This window comes from Pteronotus mesoamericanus, unplaced genomic scaffold (assembly GCF_021234165.1).
Source record: "Pteronotus mesoamericanus isolate MK-2021 breed Mesoamerican mustached bat unplaced genomic scaffold, CSHL_Meso_final contig_182, whole genome shotgun sequence".
NCBI classification, from domain to species: Eukaryota; Metazoa; Chordata; class Mammalia; order Chiroptera; family Mormoopidae; genus Pteronotus; species Pteronotus mesoamericanus.
Genome location: NW_026555078.1, coordinates 29,850,001 through 29,871,572, shown reverse-complemented (window position 1 = coordinate 29,871,572; position 21,572 = coordinate 29,850,001). Strand labels below are relative to the sequence as shown.

At 33.8% G+C, this 21,572-nt stretch overlaps 1 protein-coding gene across 1 annotated transcript; it reads left to right on the top strand.

Moving 5' to 3' along the window:
• Positions 1-122: 122 nt before the first annotated feature.
• PSMA3 (proteasome 20S subunit alpha 3) lies at positions 123-21,321 on the top strand. The gene is made up of 11 exons (XM_054567505.1): positions 123-241; positions 2,774-2,856; positions 7,716-7,839; positions 10,555-10,656; positions 10,741-10,814; positions 13,673-13,745; positions 14,588-14,653; positions 17,617-17,663; positions 19,442-19,509; positions 20,603-20,667; positions 21,162-21,321. Exons 1-11 carry the CDS (start codon positions 221-223, stop codon positions 21,204-21,206), a joined length of 768 nt encoding a protein of 255 aa, XP_054423480.1. The 5' UTR covers positions 123-220; the 3' UTR covers positions 21,207-21,321.
• Positions 21,322-21,572: the final 251 nt, after the last annotated feature.

Here is a 21,572-nt window from a genome sequence, read left to right as displayed (position 1 = left end):
ACCCCCGTCGCTACTGCAAGTGCGCGTCACCCGCCTCATTAGTCCTCTCCTTTTCCCACAATCCTCTGTTCCCCGGGCTAATGACCGAGGTACGAGCCACAGAGAAGGCTATTGGTTGGAAAAGCAGCCAATGAGAGCGCCTGTTACTAGTCTGCGTGCTGCGTTATAGGGGGACCGCTTTAGGCCCTGAAGCTCTACACGTTCGGCTGGATTTAGCAGGATGAGCTCGATCGGCACGGGGGTGAGTTCATTGTCTGTAGGTGTGATGGTCTAGTCAAAGGATTAGCATTGCAGTCAAGTCTGGCAGGCCGCTTAGGGTGCAACAGTTTGGGATGCACAGGGACTGCGTTCGACCAAGTGGGTCGCTTCCAGGTGTTTTTCCCATGCTCATTTCTAGGCCCGAGTCTGCGGGGATGGTGACCGGAAGCTTTGAAGCTCAGGTGTAGCGGGCCTGGCGTCGGAGCTGTAAGATTTGGAGCCGCTTTGGATTGCTGAGTCACTTTCTTTAGCCTCTCAAGGAAACCGAAAGTGGAAACTCTTGGAGCCTCAGTTAGTGTGAAAGGTTTGGGCGTCAGCCCCTTCGTGAGAACCACTGAGGCCAGGGGCTTGAGATTCCAAGGTCTGAGACCCAGCTTTCCATGGGACAGTTCCATGCAGTTGCTAGGGTCTTGCTGACTCACGGGGCCTTCTCCATCCTGCGAATGTAGGATCAGTCGCTCAGTATAACCCCCTGGAAACCCTGCTGGGACAGAACTAATAAGAAAACTGGTCTGAGAAAATGAAATCTGAGGAATCCTTTCCGCCTTCTGTCCCAGCTTTTCCTGTACAGAACATTTAACACACTACCGTGGTTAGCCAGGACCTAACCGCTGATGAGGTTTTTGAAGTTGGACTTAACTTGTTATGCTTATTACTTTCTTTTGTTATGTGTATTGCATATATATAGTATTTTGCTTCTTTTATGTATTTATCCATATTGAAAGCGTAGTTTTGTTTAGAAATATATATTGGTTGTTTGCATTAAGGCTTAGAGTAGTGGGTTTCTTAGTTCATCTGTGTCTACAGTTGACAAGAATTTAATACTCAGCCTTAAGCCCAAATATTGGTTTTCCAAGTTTGATAACAGGCAACTTAGGTTTGGAATGGTTTAATCCATTTGGTTTTATGTCATGCTAAAATTATGTCTCATATATTTTTTAGCAATCGTGGTTGCTCAGTAATGCATATTGTAGCAAATTGACTTTGCAACTGGATTAATGTTACCTTCAATTGATAGTGTTTCATTCTGCAAACCCTGTAAAAATACTCGATAATATAACCACATGAGATATTTGTTATGACAGTGGTAGAGTTAAGGATCTTCATTTAACACATTAGAAAACTGAGGCTCAAGGAAGCACCACTGTTGAGAGCTTACCACCTGTCTTCATTTCACAAAAACTCCGATAAGAAGGCCTGTCTACTTGACATTTCTCTCCACTTGATTGTGCAGTAGGCATTTCAAACTACATATCCTAAGAAGAGCTCTTTGCCATTTTGCATGTCCTCCCACCTTCAGTCTTAAGTGAGTGGTCCAGTTCTGGTTGCTCAGGTGAAAAACTATGGTTCACCTTTAATTTCTTTTCCTTTTTTCCTTCTTTTCTTTTCCTTTTTTTTTTTTTTTACTTAGTACTTTCATCTCCTACAACCTTCAGCTCAGTGAATGGTCCAGATCTAGTTGCTCAAATGAAAAAAAAATCTGACTTACCTTTAATTTCTTTTTTACTTTACTCCTAAAGCCAATCCATTAGCAGGGGTTTTTTTTGGGGGAGGGGGTGTCTCTACCTCAAAAGATACTCCTTCCATCTCTTTTTCTTTATTTGAAGTGCCACTTTTGGAATACCCGGTCTCTGTGTCTACTCTTGTTCCCTGTGCAATTCATTTCTCATTTTAAAAAATTAGATCATATCACACCCCCTCTTTAAGTTCCAACAGCTTCTTATTGTATTTAGAACAAAATATAAACTTCATATTCCAGCCTAGAAGACTCATAGTTTGGCCCTTTCTTACATGTCTCTAATATAGTTTTCTCTCTACCACTTAGAGCACTCAAGACACAGTGGTCTTACTTTTCCGTGATTGTGCTAGGCTTATTTCTACCTTTCGGTCTTTATACCGGATAACAGGATGGCTCTTCCAGATCCTAGATGGCTAGTTAACTCCTTATTTATTTGTGACCCAGTCTTACTGACTAAATATAAACTGCCCCAGTGAGACCTTTCTTGATCAGGTAGTTTCTAGTAGTTCCCCTGACTTATCATTTCACCCTGTGTTATTTTCATGATAGTCCTTTTTTTCTGGGTTACTGCTGTTTCTCCAGCACCTCGATTTGTTCCTGGTCTGATTTAAAATGAATTAAAGAGTGAGTATTCTTCGTATTACCTTATAGTGACATGCTTATTAAATGTTTGAATGCTAAATGATTTGTCTAAGGTCTTTCAGTTTGTTAGTGCCACAGCTATGAATTAGAATGGTCTGACTCCAATGCTATTTCTGCCATACCATGAGCTTTGTGTTTTGTGTGAAAAAAGTTTATTTTATCTATTGTTTTTCAGTGGTAGAAATCTAAAGTGTGTAATTTTTCCCTTAGCTGCTGTGGCTGCTGTGACAGGCAAAGTCTTTGTTGAGATTTAACACACATTTGTGATGTTTAAGTCGTTTAGAAAAAGAATTGTAAAGCTATTACTGCCCAAGATACATCATTAGAGGCTAATTACTGCCTTTTTCCTCATAGTATGACCTGTCAGCCTCTACATTCTCTCCTGATGGAAGAGTTTTTCAAGTTGAATATGCTATGAAGGCTGTGGAAAATAGTAGGTAAGAAACATTGTTTTACTTGAAATTACCATATTTTAACCAGTTAATTGATATCTCCTTTTATATATTTCTGGTACTTAGCTTTTGTTATGTTACTTTGGCACAAAATAATATGTGCCCTAAAATAATCTCAATTTATTAGTCATTTCCAATTTTTTTTCTTTCTCTTTTTTACATTTGTTTGTTTGTTTAGTATTTCTTCCAGATCTCTTTTTTTAGGCCAGGTCTTTTCATGAGCCCTAGTCCTATATTCCCAGTTGATTCCAGTATTATCCACTTGGACATTTTACCATGCCTCAAATGTGTATAAAATTGAATTGATTATCATCTTTGCTAGCCCCATTTCCTTTTATCTATTTTTTTAAAAATTCTATTTATTGGTTTTTAGAGAGAGAAAGAGAAGGGTGTAGAATCACTAAGATACTTTCCTGTTTAACTGATTTCCTGTACTCTGCCTTTTATTGTTTATAATAATGCACTAAAATGATTTCTTGGCATTGCTGTTACATTGTGGTTAAATTACTAGCTTGCTGAAAAATTTTATTGAGTCTTTTATTGAAGAAATTTTATCAGTTTTAATTACATGATCATTGTATTTTGAATCTAAAGCAGCTTTGGGGTGAATTAAAGGACTTTAAAAAAAGTTTCTTTTATATATCTCACTTAAATCTCAAAGACTTTTTCAGGCTTACTAAACGAATGGTGTTTACGCTCAGTTTTGTTTTGTTTTTCGTAATAATGCTTTTGGAGTAGAGGTGGAATAGGGAAATATTTCTAGAACTTTAGAAAAGTCTACATGTAAATGCTTTGCTATTTAGATTTTTACTAGTACCTTTAATATATGATTATAGAAGTTTCATGAGGGTGGAGACTGTTATTTGTTTTTACATGTGCTGGCACCTAGCAAGCCCTCAGTAGTTACTGAATGAATACATAGATAGCCATTTTTTTGTGCCATCTTCTGAGTGGTAGAAGGAAGGTATGTGGATTTCTAATGGTTTATGAAATAGTTAAAAAAAATTTAACAAAGTACATTCTGAGTCCTGTTACAGGATTTGAAATGAGGCTAGTTTATTTTGTGTTTAAATGTTGTATAAGACTTATTGATATTTACAAGTTGTCAGTATGTGATGCTATAATAGAAGTAAGGCTGTTAAGAATTTAGGCTGAAATGTATTTGTCATTGTATATAAAGTCTAATAAGAGTTCAGAAGAGAAACAAATTCAAGAAAAAAGTTGACACATTTTCTTCCTTTTGATAAGGGAAGATACGCTCTTAGACCAGGGAGCTGGAAAAAGACTTGAAGAAGTTACTGTTTTTTTCTTTCTCTGCATTCTTGTACTTTAATTGAGTTTAAAAAAAAACAAACAAACTGGTAAGAGAAGTATTGATGAAAGAAAACTGGAAATACATTTTAAAACCATCTGTAATCCAAAAAAATTGAGTCTAGGCTATGAGGATCTGTGTATTTTAGTAATTTTTTTTTCTATTAAGTATTTCTAAATATGGTTTAAAATAAGTATGGTTTCATTTAAGTAGAATTTTTAAAAATTGAAACATTAAAAATAAATGTACTTTTTCCTGCATAAAGAAAAAAATACTAGGAAATTTCCTCTTTTAGAGGTGTCTATGTAACATAGTATGATAAGATATTGGATGAGGATCACAAGATGTGTATTTTCCTCCTCGCTGCTACTTAATAGTGATATACAGGGTTCCTCTTTTCAGTCCTTTGAGTGTTACTTTTTTTTTGTTTGTAAAATTTGGGTGGAGACATCTACCCTAACTACTACACATACCTTACAATAAGAATGAAATATATGTAAAAACATTTGGAAAATCTTTTAAGTGCTGTGTGGGCACAGAAGTGGAAATTAGAAAAAATTAGATTGTATATTAATTTTCTTAAGAGTCTGGCATATAAACTATTAGTTAGAAAACATTTAACCATTTAATTAAATAATTTGGTTTAAGATTATATTCCTGCATTGAATGGTGATTAATTTTTTTTAAAGAGAGAAATTTAATCTTGGGAATTTAAAAATCAGATTTTTTTGAGTACCTGTTAAGTATAGGAACTACCAAAACAAATAATGACATGTAAGTTAATACCTAAAAGCACTGTATTACAATATGTACACTATGATCATAATTTTATAAAAGTATGCCCCTAGAAGGTAATGTTCAAAAGATTAAATTATAATCTTCCCCCATTAGCCTTTTGAGGAATCAGGATATGCTAGGAAGATTGTGAAACACAACATAAGGACTAGGTTGTTTAGAAGAAAAATGTAAATAAAATTTTGGTGTCAGGAGCTCTTTATACTTGTAAAAAATAATCACAGGATCTCAGCATTTTTTTAAATGTAGGCTATCAATATTTACTGTGACCCCCAAAGAGCTTTTATTTATTTAGGTTATTAGTCCTATTAATATTTACCATGTTAGGTTTTAAAACAAAATTTAAATATTAATTCAATCAAAATAACAATAAACACAATTGCATGTTAACATAAATGACTTAAATTAACATTAAAAGTATTTAATATTAGGAACATTTTTAATGAAAAATAACTTACTCAAAATGTAAAAAAAAAGAGTACTTAGAAGAGTGGCATTGTTTTACATTTTTGTGAATCTCTGTAGTTAATAGAAGCTTAATAGAAGACAGATTCTCATATCTACTTCTGCTTCTATAATGTGGTGTTAACTGTTATTGAAACATGTGAAGCAAATCAGGCTTCATGCAACTATGTAGTTGGAAAAATTAGGAGTGTTTTAATAGCATTTTCAGATAGTTATAGATGTTGTTTTATGATACTACACCAAACTAGACAAATGATAATTTCTTAAAAGTTGTTTTTCTTTTCTTTTTTTTTTTCCAGTGTGGTGTGTAAAAACTTAACAGTGAACTTTTTGTACTTGGAAATTAAAATCTGTTGGGTTGTCTTGCACTTTGGATGTTTTACCCATGCATTACCTGTAACATTATGAACTGGTCATTTGGAGAATATTGGTTGACTTAGTTACAACAGATCTTCTAAATTTGACATATTTAGTTGTAACTATCAGAAATATCACACTTATTAATATCATTACCAGTCTGATCATAAAAATTTGTAAGTATTGGGAAACACAAGCTCACAGGGGTGAGTGTTTTCCGAAACTTCAGTTTTTGCTTGAAAAAAACTTGAATTTTATCACTGACAACACAATATTGTCAGTTGTTTTCTTTGAAGTGAAAGTCTCACTTGTTCATTTTAGAAAAAAAAAGATCTGCCATATACTTAAGTGTATTAAGTGTAAATAACTATAGTTTATCTGATGTTCATTGAAGGTAAAAACAGGTGGTCCCTGGGAAAATTCACAGCTCAAAAACAGTTTTACCAGTGCTTGTCCTTTAAGCAATTACCCTATTTTGATGTACAGAAGTACTGTGAGTACCTTCCATTTCAGTTGATAATAAAAAGACAGGTACTTAAGGATTGTCATCTAATAAAATTAATTACTGTGATATCAAGGACATTCTTAAACTAAAAGTAGCTTTTTTTGTTAACTGAGAGCATAGCAGTGAAGACTACAACTAGTAGGTTACTAGTACCATTTGTTCTTGTTGCCTTGATTTGTGTTAATGTGCTAGCAGTTTTATCCTCCAGTGCTTCTGCACTGTACCATTAGTGCATACATCCACACAGTGGAAAAAGTAAATGATGTTTTTGTATTTTTATGAAAATAATTTTGACCTCACAGGTTCCCTTGAAAGGGTCTCAGGGATTCCCAAGGGAATTCACAAACCGCACTTTGGAGAACTTTTAGATTAGAGTAAAGAACTGTTCAGTGAGGAAGGTGATGACTCGGTGTAACTAGGAAAGGCTGCATGAGGCTGAAGAGTTTAATAAGTTCAAGTTAATTTTTCAGAGTCTGTAGAAATGTATTTATATATGCAGTGGTGAGGAGGAAGTTTATTCTAGTACCCAGGGTAACCTCAGTGAAGATGTAACAGCAAAAATGAACATAAGGTGTTTGTGGGATGGCAGTGAGGTTGAATTCAGGAGAGCACTGGATTCTTAATAGGAAATTGAGTAAGCTTAGAGGGACTTTGCAGATTCTCAGGATTTTTGAAAGGTGGGCCAAGGAGTTTAAACTCGAAAGGGGAGCCATTGAAGACACGTGAAGTGTCAGGAAAGGAGTGTCTGCATTTCTTTGTAATATGTGTATGTGGCTCTGTTCATTTTTCTGCTTGTTTCCAATCAGAATCCCCTTTATTAAAATGATTAGAATAAAGTAATTCATGTATCTTTATCCTAAAATGACAACATAATTTCTCCACATTTTACTTGAGATTAAGATCTATTTTGTTTTAAACAGTTGTACAAAACATTTTCTTTGTTTATATACTTATTATAAACAATATATGGTTAGTGCAGGAAAAGCAAATGAAGAAAGAAAAAGAATCATAGTCTGTACCCAAATTAGTTACAGCTAACTTTTTAGCTTGTGTATAGCCTGTCTTTTTCTATGCCTATTATGTACTGTTTTTAATGGACGTGAATTTAGTCAATATTTGTTACAGTATGACTATCATATGCCAGACACTGTGCCATTTTGTACATATTTTGTTGGACTATTTTTTCACTTATATATTATCTTTATGTCAAAATATGGTAGATTTTTTTTTTAACACATGATATTCATTTATGTGGATATAATTTACTACTCCTTTCTAGTTTTCAAATGTATTTGCTTTAGAGTAATTGCCATGCTTAAGAAACCAAATGTTAACCTATTTTTGTGTTTTAACTTATGTATATGAAATTTATTTTCATTAAAAAAATTGATTTTCTTCTGCTTCTTTCAGTACAGCTATTGGAATCAGATGTAAAGATGGCGTTGTCTTTGGGGTAGAAAAATTAGTCCTTTCTAAACTTTATGAGGAAGGTTCCAACAAACGACTTTTTAATGTTGATCGGCATGTTGGAATGGTAAGGTCACGTGTAAAAATGCTTGTTTTTGCTTTTTCCAATATCTTGTAAAGTAACTGATTGGGATATATTAAAATGTGATTATAAGAACTCATTAATTATTTTAGCATTGAGGCAGAAACAGATTACATTGCAGCCACAGAAGTAATCACAGAGAGTTAGTGGTTTGTGAATAGTTCACTATTTAAAAGAAAGGTGGCATTCTCATAACTCGACTGGAAATTGATATGAAAACCAAGTGCCTTAAGAAAAGGAGGAGGGGAGAGGGGTGACAAATATGTGTAGAAAAGAGATCTTGTCAGCTTAGATCACTGATGAAGGCATATTCTGAAGAGGCAAAGAATCTTTAGGTTTTTGTATCCCTTGTGGAGATCTCTGTCATACTGAAGATGCTATCAGATAGAGAATACCTTTATATATATAGTGGAACACCAGAAAAGCATGTTTAATGAAAGGAAAAGTGACCACATCCTTTTTAATTTCATAGGTATCACTGTATTTAACTTATTTCATGCAGCTGGTATCTTGAGTGACTGCTTTGCACAATTGCAAGGCAAGTAATAAATACATTACTGGTGTATACTGAAGTTGTCCTATATGAGTATCAGACTTTCTTCAGTAAGAATACCCTTAAAAAAACAAAAAAGAAAAAAGAAAAGAAAGGGTTCTAACACTGCTTACTGAAAAGGCTAGGAAGAAATGAGAAAACCTGTGTCCTAGGCACTGTGATAAAGGCTCTTTATATAAATTATCTCATTTAATCCTGACAACCCAGTGAAAGTAATACTAATCTCATTTTTATGGATGAGAAAACAGACCTCTACAGCTGGTCAAGATATAAGTTGGGGTTCAGACTTTGGGGTTTACATGGTTTACATGTTCTTCCAGAACCCATTCTGCAGGGTGAGATCCTGTAGAACACACACTCTGCTGTTAGCTTTGGTATTTCTAAATTAGATATGTTATACACGGACATAGAAGGGACTGCTAACATATAGCCAGTTGACTGTGAATCTACAGATAATTTTTTTTTTTGCCTCTCTGATGATTTTTTTTTTTTCCTGATCATACTTTCTCTCCGGAACAAATTTAGTATTGCCAGTGAAACTGATAGTTTTTATGAAACTTGCCACATTGTAACCTAGCTGATAGGAGGGGAACCTAGTTAATTATGCAGTCTTTAACTCAGTAAAAGCACTCTGTGTGGGGGTATTTTGAAAAAAATAATACCTGCTTATAGGCACTTTACTGATAGAAAAATTGTTATTCTAGAATTTTCAAAGTTTTACCATTTGTTATTTAAAGCCAGGAAACTGACTGTATTCCTTATAGCCAGAAGTTGGTAAAATGTTCGATGGGCATTGAAGAGGTTTGGGAACAATGAAGGATTAATGTTCTATTTCTACAATAGTCAACTTCAAATGATTTGAGAATTATTAGAACTTCACAATAAGGTTTCTCCAAAGCAGTAGTTGATTTAAATGGTGACATTTACTGGCTTGGTAAACTTGGGGGAATTACTCTAAACCCTAGTTTCCTCACCTGCAAAACTACAATGGTAATATATATGTACCTCATATAGTTATTGGCAAACTTAAAAATTATTATGTAAAACGCTTAGCGTATAATGAGTGTTCAGTATGTGTTAGGAATTTTCATAGTTGTTAACTGTTAGTAGGTAGCCGTAGATAAAAGGCTGTTAAAATTTTTGATATCACTTCTAAATTCTGCGTATTTCCTAACCAAGCAGTTCCTAGTACCTGTGTTTCAATAATTTTTTTCCCCATGGCTTCCCTAGACCAAAAAAATAGCCACCCAGTGGTTCTATTTATTATATATTTAGGTCCAAACAAGTTAGTGCTTATGTCCTAAAAACTTAGTAGCTATTAAAAAATACACATAGAATGGAAGAAATAGGTTATTATTTTACTTTTAAACAGTCACGATTAATGTGCACCACACAACTTATTAAACTTTGGAATCAGATTATATGCCCCCCCCCCCCGATTTCCTGTTTCACATTGATATTTGAACAGTACTTTTCATTACAGTAACCAAGCTTCTCAGTGATACGATGGTATTGAAAGGAGTGTGAATGATCTAATGTTGAAACTTTGAACTGCTTCAACAAACATTTCCCCCAAACTTAATGTCCCACAACTCTTGAGTTCACTACAGTGCCCTAGGATAGTTCAGTATATGGTTTGGTAACTGCAGTTGTACGCCATCAATCTTTGAAGATAATGGTTTGTCATGTTTTAGTATGGTGTTACAATTTACTAGTCAGGAGGTGGAAAAGGGAGATTTGAGGTTGTGCTGTTCAGACCAAAACTTTTAATAAATTTTTGAACATAGAACTGCTTTAATGAAAGAAAAGAGCAATCCTTACCAAGACCAATAGTTTCTAAAATTCTTTTTGTTGTTTTATTCTTCGTAATGAAGTGGTAAGTGGAGAGACATGTCGAATTTATTATAGAAATACACTTTCTGAATGTGATCGTTGGACAAAGCAATGAAGTCACAGTTGGTAAATTTCTAAATTGTAATCCCATACCCAAGCATCAAAATGCCAGAAAGTCTTATGAAGACCATTAAGCCAAAAAGACTTATTTCTAATGTTGTTGCTTGATAAATATTTTAAAAGCCTACAGTACTTACATACTTTTCCTTGATTTGTGATGGGTGCATCTATTAATTGGTAGTGTTTTCTTTCAGGCAGTAGCTGGTTTGTTGGCAGATGCTCGTTCTTTAGCAGACATTGCAAGAGAAGAAGCTTCCAACTTTAGATCTAACTTTGGCTATGACATTCCACTAAAAGTAAGTTGATAACATGTTGAGGAGGCTTTTGAACAGTAATCGAAGTTTATTAATAAGCTTTTTTGTTTTCCACGCCTCCCCCAGCATCTTGCAGACCGAGTGGCCATGTATGTACATGCATATACACTCTACAGTGCTGTTAGACCTTTTGGCTGCAGGTATGACATTTTCTGAGATATTTGGTAAGATCTTAGAGGTATCTGTTTTCCCCAGCATCTTAACCTTTTATACCCCTGAAAATAATAAACTAAGAAGTATTAGGGCAGTGATTAATAGAACAGTATACATAAAAATAAAAACTTTGAATAGTGAAAAACACTATACAGACTTTTTTTGTTATTGATTTTAGAGAGAGAAAGAGAGAGAGAAACATTGCTTTGTTGTTCTACTTATTTATGCAGTCATTGGTTGATTGTTGTACGTGCCCTAAGCAGGGATTGAACCTGCAGCCTTGGTGTATCGGAATGACATTCTAAGCAACTGAGCTACCCTGCCAGGGTTATACAGACTTGAACTAATGATAAAAACATAGAACTGATAGTAATAACTTTCATCTGATTATAATAAATTTTTGGAGGATGGTTGTCTGGTCTAAAGGTATAAACTTCCATTTATAAAATACATAAGTACTAGGGATGTAACATGCAACCTGATGACTATACTTAAAACTGCTGTTTGATACATAGGAGTGTTAAGAGAATAAAACCTGAGCTCTCACAAGGAAAAAGTTTTTATTGTGGTAATGATTCCACAATATATATATAAATCAAACCATCATGCTATATACCTAAAACTTTGGTACAGTGATGTATGTTATTTTTTCAATAAAACAAGAAAAAATTCTCTGATGTTAGACCCTGACATTCTCAGGAAATTACATATTGATATTCTATATTGTCATTATTAGGTAGCCAGCTATACTGATACATCAATATTCTCATTGATTTTTGTCTGAATATTTAAAGCAGTTAGGTAAAATGCTCTTGAATGGGAATTTTTTAGAACCAGTAACGAATCTATACAAAATTACATTTTAATTTCTGTTAGTCTCAGTTTCTTGTTGTTAAGGTGGAATACTGGTATTTTTATTTGGGGGAAAAGCTGAGATTCAATTGTATCAAGGCCTAGGGTACCTGTAAGTATTCAAATATAGCCCTGGCAAGTGTGGCTTAGTTGGTTGGCACATTGACTCATAACCTGAAGGTTGCGGCTTCATTCCCCAGTCCGGGTGCGGCAACTGATCGATGTTTCTCTCTCTCCCTTTCTCAAAGCAATGAAAAAATGTCCTCAGGTGAGGATTAAAAAAAAAAAAAAAAAAAATACAGCTTCTCAGAGGAGATCTCTTGTGACTCTTAGATTTCTCTCAAATAAATGTTTAGTTTATAACTTATAAAATAAGTCAGTCATGTTTGATCAGAATAAACATTTACTAATATCTGAGTGCTTGCCACTGGTAAAGGTTGTAGAAAGAAAGCTTATTAGCTTTAGTCCTACCTTTGAGGTATTTATGATGATCATATTTAAATTATTAAAGAAAACAGATATTAGAGAAATCCTGAGTAGTATTCTACTAGCAAGAAGTTAGACTTGTGGATGTTTTTTATATTAGTTGTTCTTACGGTTCTCACTTAAATTAATTATGAAACACTTTGTTTTCAGACTTTCCAAACTACCTTTCATTTTTAACCTTTCAACTGAGCTCTTAATTCATCAGTTCTGTTTTTAAGGGAGAATAGTGTAGAGGAGAAAATTTTTTCAGTAAATATTGAGTATATACTATGAGTCAGTCATAGATGGATGGTGGGGAGCACAAAGATAAGTCAGCATTGATATCATTTAAGAGGTGATATAATAAGTGTATATACTTAGTATAGTGGAACACCAGTTAGGGAATGGCCTCTTTCTGGAGAGATGGCAAGAGGAGGAGGATGCGAGATGTAGGGGGATTGAAAAGGGTGTTTCAAGCAGAGGGACTGGTGTGAAACTACACAGGCATTCAGGTAATGTGAAAGTCAAGTATACTTGGTGTGTAGACGATAAGATTTTCACAATTTTGAAGATAAAGGAAGGGGCCAGATCATAGAGACGTCTGCTTCATACTAAGAAAACATTGAAGGTTTTAAAATAATGATAATCAGTTATATATTCTGAAAGATAAGTCTCGTGTGGGAGATGGGAGGGAGTGATGATAGGGAGTTGGACTGGGGGCTGTTACGGTGTTCTGTACGTGAAATGATAAGATGAGGCCGGTTTCTTTTTTACTTCTAAGGGAAAGAAAGTAAGTCACAGCTTCAGAAAATCAGTAATTCATAGGATTGTGTAATAGCCTAATTTTAATTTGTTGAGCATATAAAAATGCACTGAACCAATTTAGGTTATTTCAGAAAAATAACTGGAGGAATATGGGGCAATAGCCAAAAAAGATTGAAGAGTAGAACAAGAGTTTGAGATAGATTCAGTGTATTCATACCAGGAATTTTGTCATGTTGGCTTTTTCATATTGTTTTTTACCTATTGGGCCCTCTTACTAGTTTTCCATCTATCAGGACTCCTTTATCTGCACTGCTATCCTTCCAGGAAAGTTTTTGTCAGAATGTTTAATACTAAGCAAACAAAGCCACATGACTTTTTAAGTTTCAAAAATGTACTAGTTTTTAATTGAAACTACCTTATCAAAGTATGTAATGAGTTACATGTGTATAAGTAGTTTATCTTAGTATAATTTCATTTTTTTAAGTACTTTTTAATAAAGATTTTAGTTATTTATTTATCTTTAGAGAGAGGGAAGGGAGGGAGAAAGAGGGGGAGAAGCATCAATGTGTGAGGAAGCATCAATTTGTTGGGTACCTGGCCTGCAACCCAGGCATGTGCCCGGACCAGGAATTGAACTGGCGACCTTTTCGTTCATAGGCTGGCACTCAGTCCACTGAGCCACACCAGCCAGGGCTATAATTTCATTTTTATCACTGTATTTTTAAAATAAGACCCATGGTTTAAACAATTTACTTTTATGCAGTTTCATGTTAGGGTCTTACAGTGTGAATGACGGTGCACAACTCTACATGATTGACCCATCGGGTGTTTCATATGTGAGTAATTTTGAATCATACAGAATTCTTTTAGTTTAATGGTAATTTATTAACACTGAAATCATATACTTACATTACATGAAGTTTCTTTAAAATTCATTCAAGGAAAGTAACACTTTGTTATCATGAATAACAAGAACCTATGGATATGAGGAAGAGGAAAGATAGATTTGTGATTTTCAGTATGCTGTCTTTTAAAACTGCATAGTGAGCATGAACTTTTGAGTATGTGATACTTCCTTCATTACTCTCAATATTAGCAGTATCTTAAAACTATGCTATTTTCCCTTTTAAAAAAGGATTTTAAATGGGATTTCTTGGACTTTTCTCTATCTTACCGGTCTTCTGAGATTTTTTTACGGTTTTTAACTAATTAAAAAATAAATGAAAGACTTTGTATTTTGTAATTATATACAAGTATAAATGGACATCCTTTAATTTAAAAAATAACCTTTATAAAAAATGATGAGTATAGAACTCAGGGATTTCTTTCAAAACAACTTTTTTCATTGTTATAATGCTAATAATTTTTTTCATTCCTACTCAAAGCTCTCTTGTTCATGGAATACATAATGATATACTTAGTTTTCTTTGTATATACCTTCATTAAAAATAATCCATATTCTAGAATTAAGTTTGGTTTTTTTAAGTTTTTTGAGCCCTTTGGTGTTTGTTAGGATGTTTGTATTTCTCCGTACTTGCTTTTGAAAGTCTTTTAACATCCTTTCATTAACTTTGAAATGGAAACAATAGTCATCAATGATTTATGATAGTATGTTAGTTGAATGATATCTCTCTCTTTCTCTCTCTATATATAATTGCTGTGTATTCTTTTTAAATAGGGTTATTGGGGCTGTGCTATTGGCAAAGCCAGGCAAGCTGCAAAGACGGAAATAGAAAAGCTTCAGGTAATACATACTTAATGCTTGAATTTGCTATAACATTATCCTCATGTAATGCAATTTTATGTCCACAAAATAAACTTTTTTGACCAAGGATATAGTGTGGTTTGCTGTCTGGAGCAGATCTTATTGAAGCTGCTAAGTAACTGAATAGGAAAGCTGGTAACATTTTCCTTGTAGAATTATGTCATGGATCCCTTTGTGATATTGATGTGTGCTTACTGTAAACCCTTAATACAGATACAGGCAAATTATCATATAATTTCACAAAATCCTTTAAGTGCATTCATGGAACCCTGTGAGCCTTAGGTTGAAAACTTTGATGTTTTATTATATCATCTCTTCTCTGGAGCAGTTTTGTCTGTAGAGGCCTTACAGGAGTCTGACTGCTCCAGTGCTTCTCTTTCCTTTGTTCCTACACTCAGAAGGCATGAGACCCTGTCCTGTTCCAGCTACCCACTTTTTATTCCAAGAGCCAGAAATTCAGAATACTGTAAAGATGTTTTCTTAAAAATGTGTTGGTTTTCCTTTTAGCCAAATTGATTAACAATATTAAAATGATGTCTCCCAACTCTTTAATGCTTATCAGAAGGCTCCCTAAAAGGGAGGCATGTGATTTATCAGTATTTTGGTAAATTACAGTGAAAAAAATTTTTGTATACATTTAATATTATTAATGCAGAACTTTGCTCAACTACTCATTCAACATATTTAAGGCCAGGCTCTACAGAATATCTTCTTAGTGCTTGCCACATTCTAGACCTATAAGCTTAATTCATGTTTGGCGTTTCAGTAAAATTGACAAAAGGACCTTAGACATCACCTAGTCCAAACACAACCCTGGGTTTAAACACATTGGCTAGAATCATAGAATTACGTTGGTTTTGAATTTTTGAATATTTCCTAGACTTTATGACTCTTAGACCAGTGTTCCTTTCCATCACACACTTTCTGTTGTAGCACTAAGTTCCTTTCTTCTACTCATTTCCCTTTTGCTTTCATCTTTCCTTAGTGTTGTATAGAAATTTGAAGAGAGTGGTTAGAGCAGTCAGCTATCCTTTTGTCTTTCTGAGGTTAAATCCTAGCTAAGAATTGAGCAAGATCATTTCAACTGAGAAACATATATACCTAAATGACAAAAACATACTTTAAATCAGGTCATCAAACTATGGTACATTTTCTACTTTAAAAGTTTTTTGGGAACACAGCCACATTGAGTTTATGGCTGCTTTTGCACTGTAACAGTAGAGTTTGATAGAACAGAGAACAAAGACCATAGGGACCATAAAGTCGAAAATATTTATTTTTACTATATAGCCTTTTACGGAAAGAGTTTGCCAACTACTGGCTCTATATTATTGCTCTGACTTGTTTTTCTTCCAATGTGTTTACCAAAAGTATTATTTTATGAAATAAAAAATTTCATGAACATATGTAAAAATGTACTTGTCATTTAAAACCTGCCTTATTTCCTTAAGTTTGTCTTTGTATGATACAATTAATTTACTAAATATAGAACTTAACCCATAAAGGCAAATGTATAAAGATCGGTATTCCTTTCCTTCACTCCAGCCGTAATTTAACATGGAAAAATTTAAACATCAGGAAAGATAGGAATAATACAACAAATACCTGCATTTAGTTTGCAGTTAATATTTTCCAACATTTTATCCATTTATATGCTATTTTTATGAACTACTTGAAACAAAATTTACCACCATCATCACATTGCATTCCTAAATGCTTCAGGATTCATCTCCTTGTAATAATACCATTATCACACCTAAGATACCGTAAATAATATTCAGTCCATAATCGAGTTGCCTCAATAATATCAAAGATGTCATTTGCAACTTTTTTCAAACTATGATAAAATTAAGGCTCACGTACTGAATTTCTTCTCTCTCCCCTAAGTTCTCCCCTCCCCCCAATATTAATTTTTTGAAGAGCCCTTGCCACTTGTTTTTGTAATTGGCTCCACATATTGGATTGTCTATTTCCTAAGAAGACTGGTATTCTTAAATTTAAATCAATATTATGCTTATTGTTATTGGTCCTGCTTCCTCATATGGTTGTGCAGGCACAGAGCATCAGTTTTTAAATTAAATAAATACCAAAAATATTAATGAACCTAGTTTAGAGATGAAGTATCTGAATCACCTCATCTGGAAATTATCATTTCCACCCTCCCCACCATATCCAGAATGTTAACGCCAGTTTGTGCAAACATTTTTTTAATCTTCTCACGTGTTCAGAATGCCTAACATGCCTAATAAAATCTTGCATTGGTCATTTCCATTACCTGCCGTATATAAACTTCTCTGCTGGGCACCCAAGGGCTCTTTTTCTACCCTTATTCCAAATGTTCATTATGATAATGCTAATTTTAATATTGGTAAAATTTTGGCATGCCACTTTTGGCATTTCATTTGTCTTCCTCAAAATCAAACCAAATCCAACTCTGTTCCAAGAACCCACTCAATTCTTGGTTCTTCAAAGCTTTCTCCAACATTTTGCATTTTTTTGTCTTGAATAGTTCCACAGGGGACATTTTATCTTATACATTTGAGTATCTTGTTTATAGTAAGTATGCATGATTTGTTTGCATTTTATTATCCCAAATTGGCTGTAAAGAGAAAAGTCTCCAGTCTTTTAAACATCAGGGAATAGGTTTATAGAAGGGTCTGGATTTTTATAAATTTTAATACTTACCACAAAATTAGTGGTACCCAGAATTATGGTTGTCCAGAGTATCTGTTTTGGCATAGTAATTTAAAAACAAACTGAATCAAGAAAGTTAGGTTCTGGTCTTTTGGGATTGTAGGTTAGTTTCCTTGGTTTTATATCTGAGAATCTTATCTCAAGAGCATGGGTTGTTGATAGAGGTGAAGAAAATCTGACAATAGTTACACAAGTGGAAAGCGTTCCTTTGACTCATTATATATACATATATTTTTTCCCCCCTGTAGATGAAAGAAATGACCTGCCGTGATGTTGTTAAAGAAGTTGCAAAAATGTAAGTGGAAATTTTCCTTAACCATTGACAAAAATATTTCACTTTACCTTAAAATTAATTCAAAAAGGCTGTTTTGCTTGAAGATAACAGGGCATAATTTTAGAAGGTGAACTTAATATTTGAAGGAAAATTAACGAGCATGTCCATATTTTAAGTGACAGTGAATGAAATGGGAAAAAATACCTTTTGACAAATAAACTCCTGTTTAGATGACAGAATTCAAAGGTAGGAGGATATAGTAGACCTCTGGGAACTTCATTTCATAGTTCCCAGCTTCCCAAATCTCAAAAGTCCTGGTAATAGTAATCTTAACTTACAAACTTTATTTTTGGTTTACAGCTAAATATTTCTGTATGTGACCCATGAAATTGACTCATTTATGTAATTTGTTTCTTTGGGCAAGAGAGTGTTAATAATAAAAGTTCTTGTAACAAGATTAGTATTTCAGAACATTTTAAAAGAATTTAAGAAAGCCTGAAGTGGTTCATATTACAGGTATGGAGTAGAATGCTATGTAATAATTAGCAACAACAAAGCCAGTAAACCTGAGTTGGCAGTGCTTCTTAATTCTTCTAAGTCAAGGAACGCAGGCATTTAATATTTCAAAAAATCCAGTAAAATGCTGGTTCTGCAGTCAGCTTTTCAGATTTTAAAGTCATAAACATAATTCTCCAGAGAATTCACAGCACCTCTAACTATTCCACAGGAACATGGTCTAGTCAGTCAGCTCTTTGTACAAGTGTCTGAAGTTTTTTTACATCCAATAATACATGCAAGGGGAAAATTCCTAAGAGTTCTTTTATGTAACCTTAAGTAAGTATACTAAATGATTCCTTTAATCTCTTTGAACTGATTTTTATACATATTAAAATCTCAAAAGTATAATTTTAAAAGTCCTACTTTTCCACCACTTCTTTTACTCCACTCACCTGCTCCCCTGCTTTTACCAGACCCCTCCCCTTTCTAGTTGTGAAGCAGAAACCACTTTTAAAAAAGTGATTAATCCTCATTAATTGTACAACAGTTGTTAACATGACAGACTCCTATTTCTTCACTGGAAAGTGCTTCTGGAAATTAGCCCTTACCCAACCGTTTCTATTTAGGTGTAACAGTAGACACTAATTAGTTCCTACAATGGATGTAGGAAAGCCATCCATTGTTTATTAAAATGTAGTTTCACAAAAGTAAGGTGATTTCTCACGTTACAGCAAGGTGTTAGGAATGCTCTCCAAAAGTAAAGTAACATGGTGGAAAGTATAAAATAGGAAAGATTTGCTCTGATAACTTAATTTTTTGAATTTTTACTTTAATGTGTTATGTGACAGTGCCTCCTTGTTTGAATTTGGCACGCATTGTAGTTTGAAGGCCAGGTTAAGGGGAAAATGCACAAGGATTTAAAAAGATTTCTTCTGAGAAGTTTCAGATTAAAGAAAAAAAAAAGACCACTGATAACTGCAAACTTAGTCAGTTACTGAATGGAGAAAACAATTATCCTGAAAGGCACAGGTGGTTTGCCTTCCTTGTATCTCTTTTAGTTATGTCTTCAAAACAATGTATCAAAGTACACAGCTATAGGTTTTAAAGGTATATTGAATCATTTGTAGTGTTCATCAATCCTCATGTAATTTGCTGTCTTTTCTAGTGTGCATAAATATAAATTATGTATGTGTGTAATTTTATATTAGGAATGGGTGTTTAATTTGTGCAGACTGGGTACATGAACTACAATGTTTGTAGATAACCAAATGATAGAATTAATTTTCCCTTTTCTGTTCTAGAATTTACATAGTGCACGATGAAGTTAAGGATAAAGCTTTTGAACTGGAGCTCAGCTGGGTTGGTGAAAGTAAGTTACTGTTGTGCATTTGTTTTCTCTCAAGTTTTCTGTACCAAACTGAACTTACTAAAGGATGCCTTTAAAATTTTTAAAAAAATAATCTGCTAATTACATATGCATACAGAAAACTATACAAATGAGTTGCTGAATTATTACAACATGATAGTCATGTAACCACTGCTCTGGTCAACACATACACTAGCCCCCAGGTCACCCATTAGGCCTCCTTGAAATCAGTTCTGTACCTTCTCCCTCAAAGTTAACCACTATCCTGAATTCTACCACCATAGTTTTGCCTACTGAATTTTATATAAACAGAACTGTACAATATGTATCTTTGTCCCAGATTTCTATTCAACATTATATTTGTGTAAGGCATTTGTGTTGCTGTGTATTTTTAGTAGTATTTGTTCATTTGTCTTGCTGAATAGTGTTTTATTATATATACCACAATTTATTTTTCTTCTGTTACTGATTACCATAATGAATATTGCAGCTGTGGACAGCAAGTACAATTATTTTGGTACACCAACATAGCATTTCAATTAAAAATATATCTAAGAATTGCTGGGTCATGAAATGCACATATGTTCGATTGCAGTAGGTATTGCCAAAATATGTTTGGACATAGAACAGAGAAGGCCTTAACAAATTTACCAGGTAGTCTTTTTTGAAAGAGAAAGGTCTGCCTCATAGTTGACTATAGTTGTGAATGGTTTATTAACTTCTTGAAACATTCATTTCATGTTTTTCAGAGATACTACTGAGAAATCAATTTTTTCTAACATGGTAATCACAGAGCTTCAAAGTCAGTTTAAAAAAATTAGTCATGTTGTACATTAATACTCAGAATTTATCATAGTATCAGGGTAAATCATAGCATAATTTATTTTGTTTTCGTAAGAGCTAAATTTGAGCAGATTTAATCTCTTATGGTTGTAGAGAAAATACAAAAATGAATTCAAAGCACCTAATATTAAGGTACAACTTTACATTAATTTTAGATGGACCATAACTGTGGATTGTGGGTAGATTGCATGGTATGTAAATCACAATATAGTCCTTGTTTTTAATTCATTTAAATATATGACTTCATTTCTAGTAACTAAAGGAAGACATGAAATTGTTCCGAAAGATATAAGGGAAGAGGCGGAGAAATATGCTAAGGTAAGTACACTGCATGAAAACTCCATGGAAATAATAGAATAATGATTTATATTAAATAACAAGAGTTGAACTGAAGATACAAGTTTTCTAGGTTATTCTCAATGGAGTGAAGTTGCCCTGGTTCCATATTCTTTTTTTCTTACGGGCAAAGGTTTTTGCTTTCATATTGTGCATATTCTTTCAAAAATGGTCAGTTGGCTGTTAGACAAGATATATTTAATTACACTTTTCTTTATCTGGGTGTCTTACTCTAACTCAATGTTCATTTTTAAGTTATAAAGTTTTTTTAAGATCTTATTTAAGAGGGAGGGAGGGAACTCTTGCACACCCCCAACTGGGGACCAGCAGGGAATCGAACCAGAACCCTTTTGGTTTGCAGGCTGGCACTCAATCTACTGAGTTACACCAGCTAGGGTGAAGTCGTAATTTTTTAAGTGACTAATTAGGTTTGGTTGTTACAAAATTGATTTTAAACACTGTTTTTCTCCTAACAGGAATCTTTGAAGGAAGAAGATGAATCAGATGATGACAATATGTAATTTACTTCAGCATTTATTTTAAATTTCTAATACAGTCCCCATGTTAACTATATTGCCTCATGGATTATTACATACCCCCTGACCAATTCTCATTAAATTTTTGTCTTGTAATCACTGAAGTTTGGTTAATATCTGCCTGACAAAATTGGTGGGGGTAATTGAACGTATATTTACTTAGCACTGAAATGTAGATTTATGCATATTTAAAAATTCCTTAAAATACTGCAAGCAGAGGCTTTGGAGTCAGATTAAATTCAAAGCCCTGTTCCATCATTCAGCTAGGATCTCAAGATCATATCCTGCTAGGATGTTGTATAAAAAGTACCTACCAATGTAGTAAGTAGGCAATTGATATCATTGTCCAGT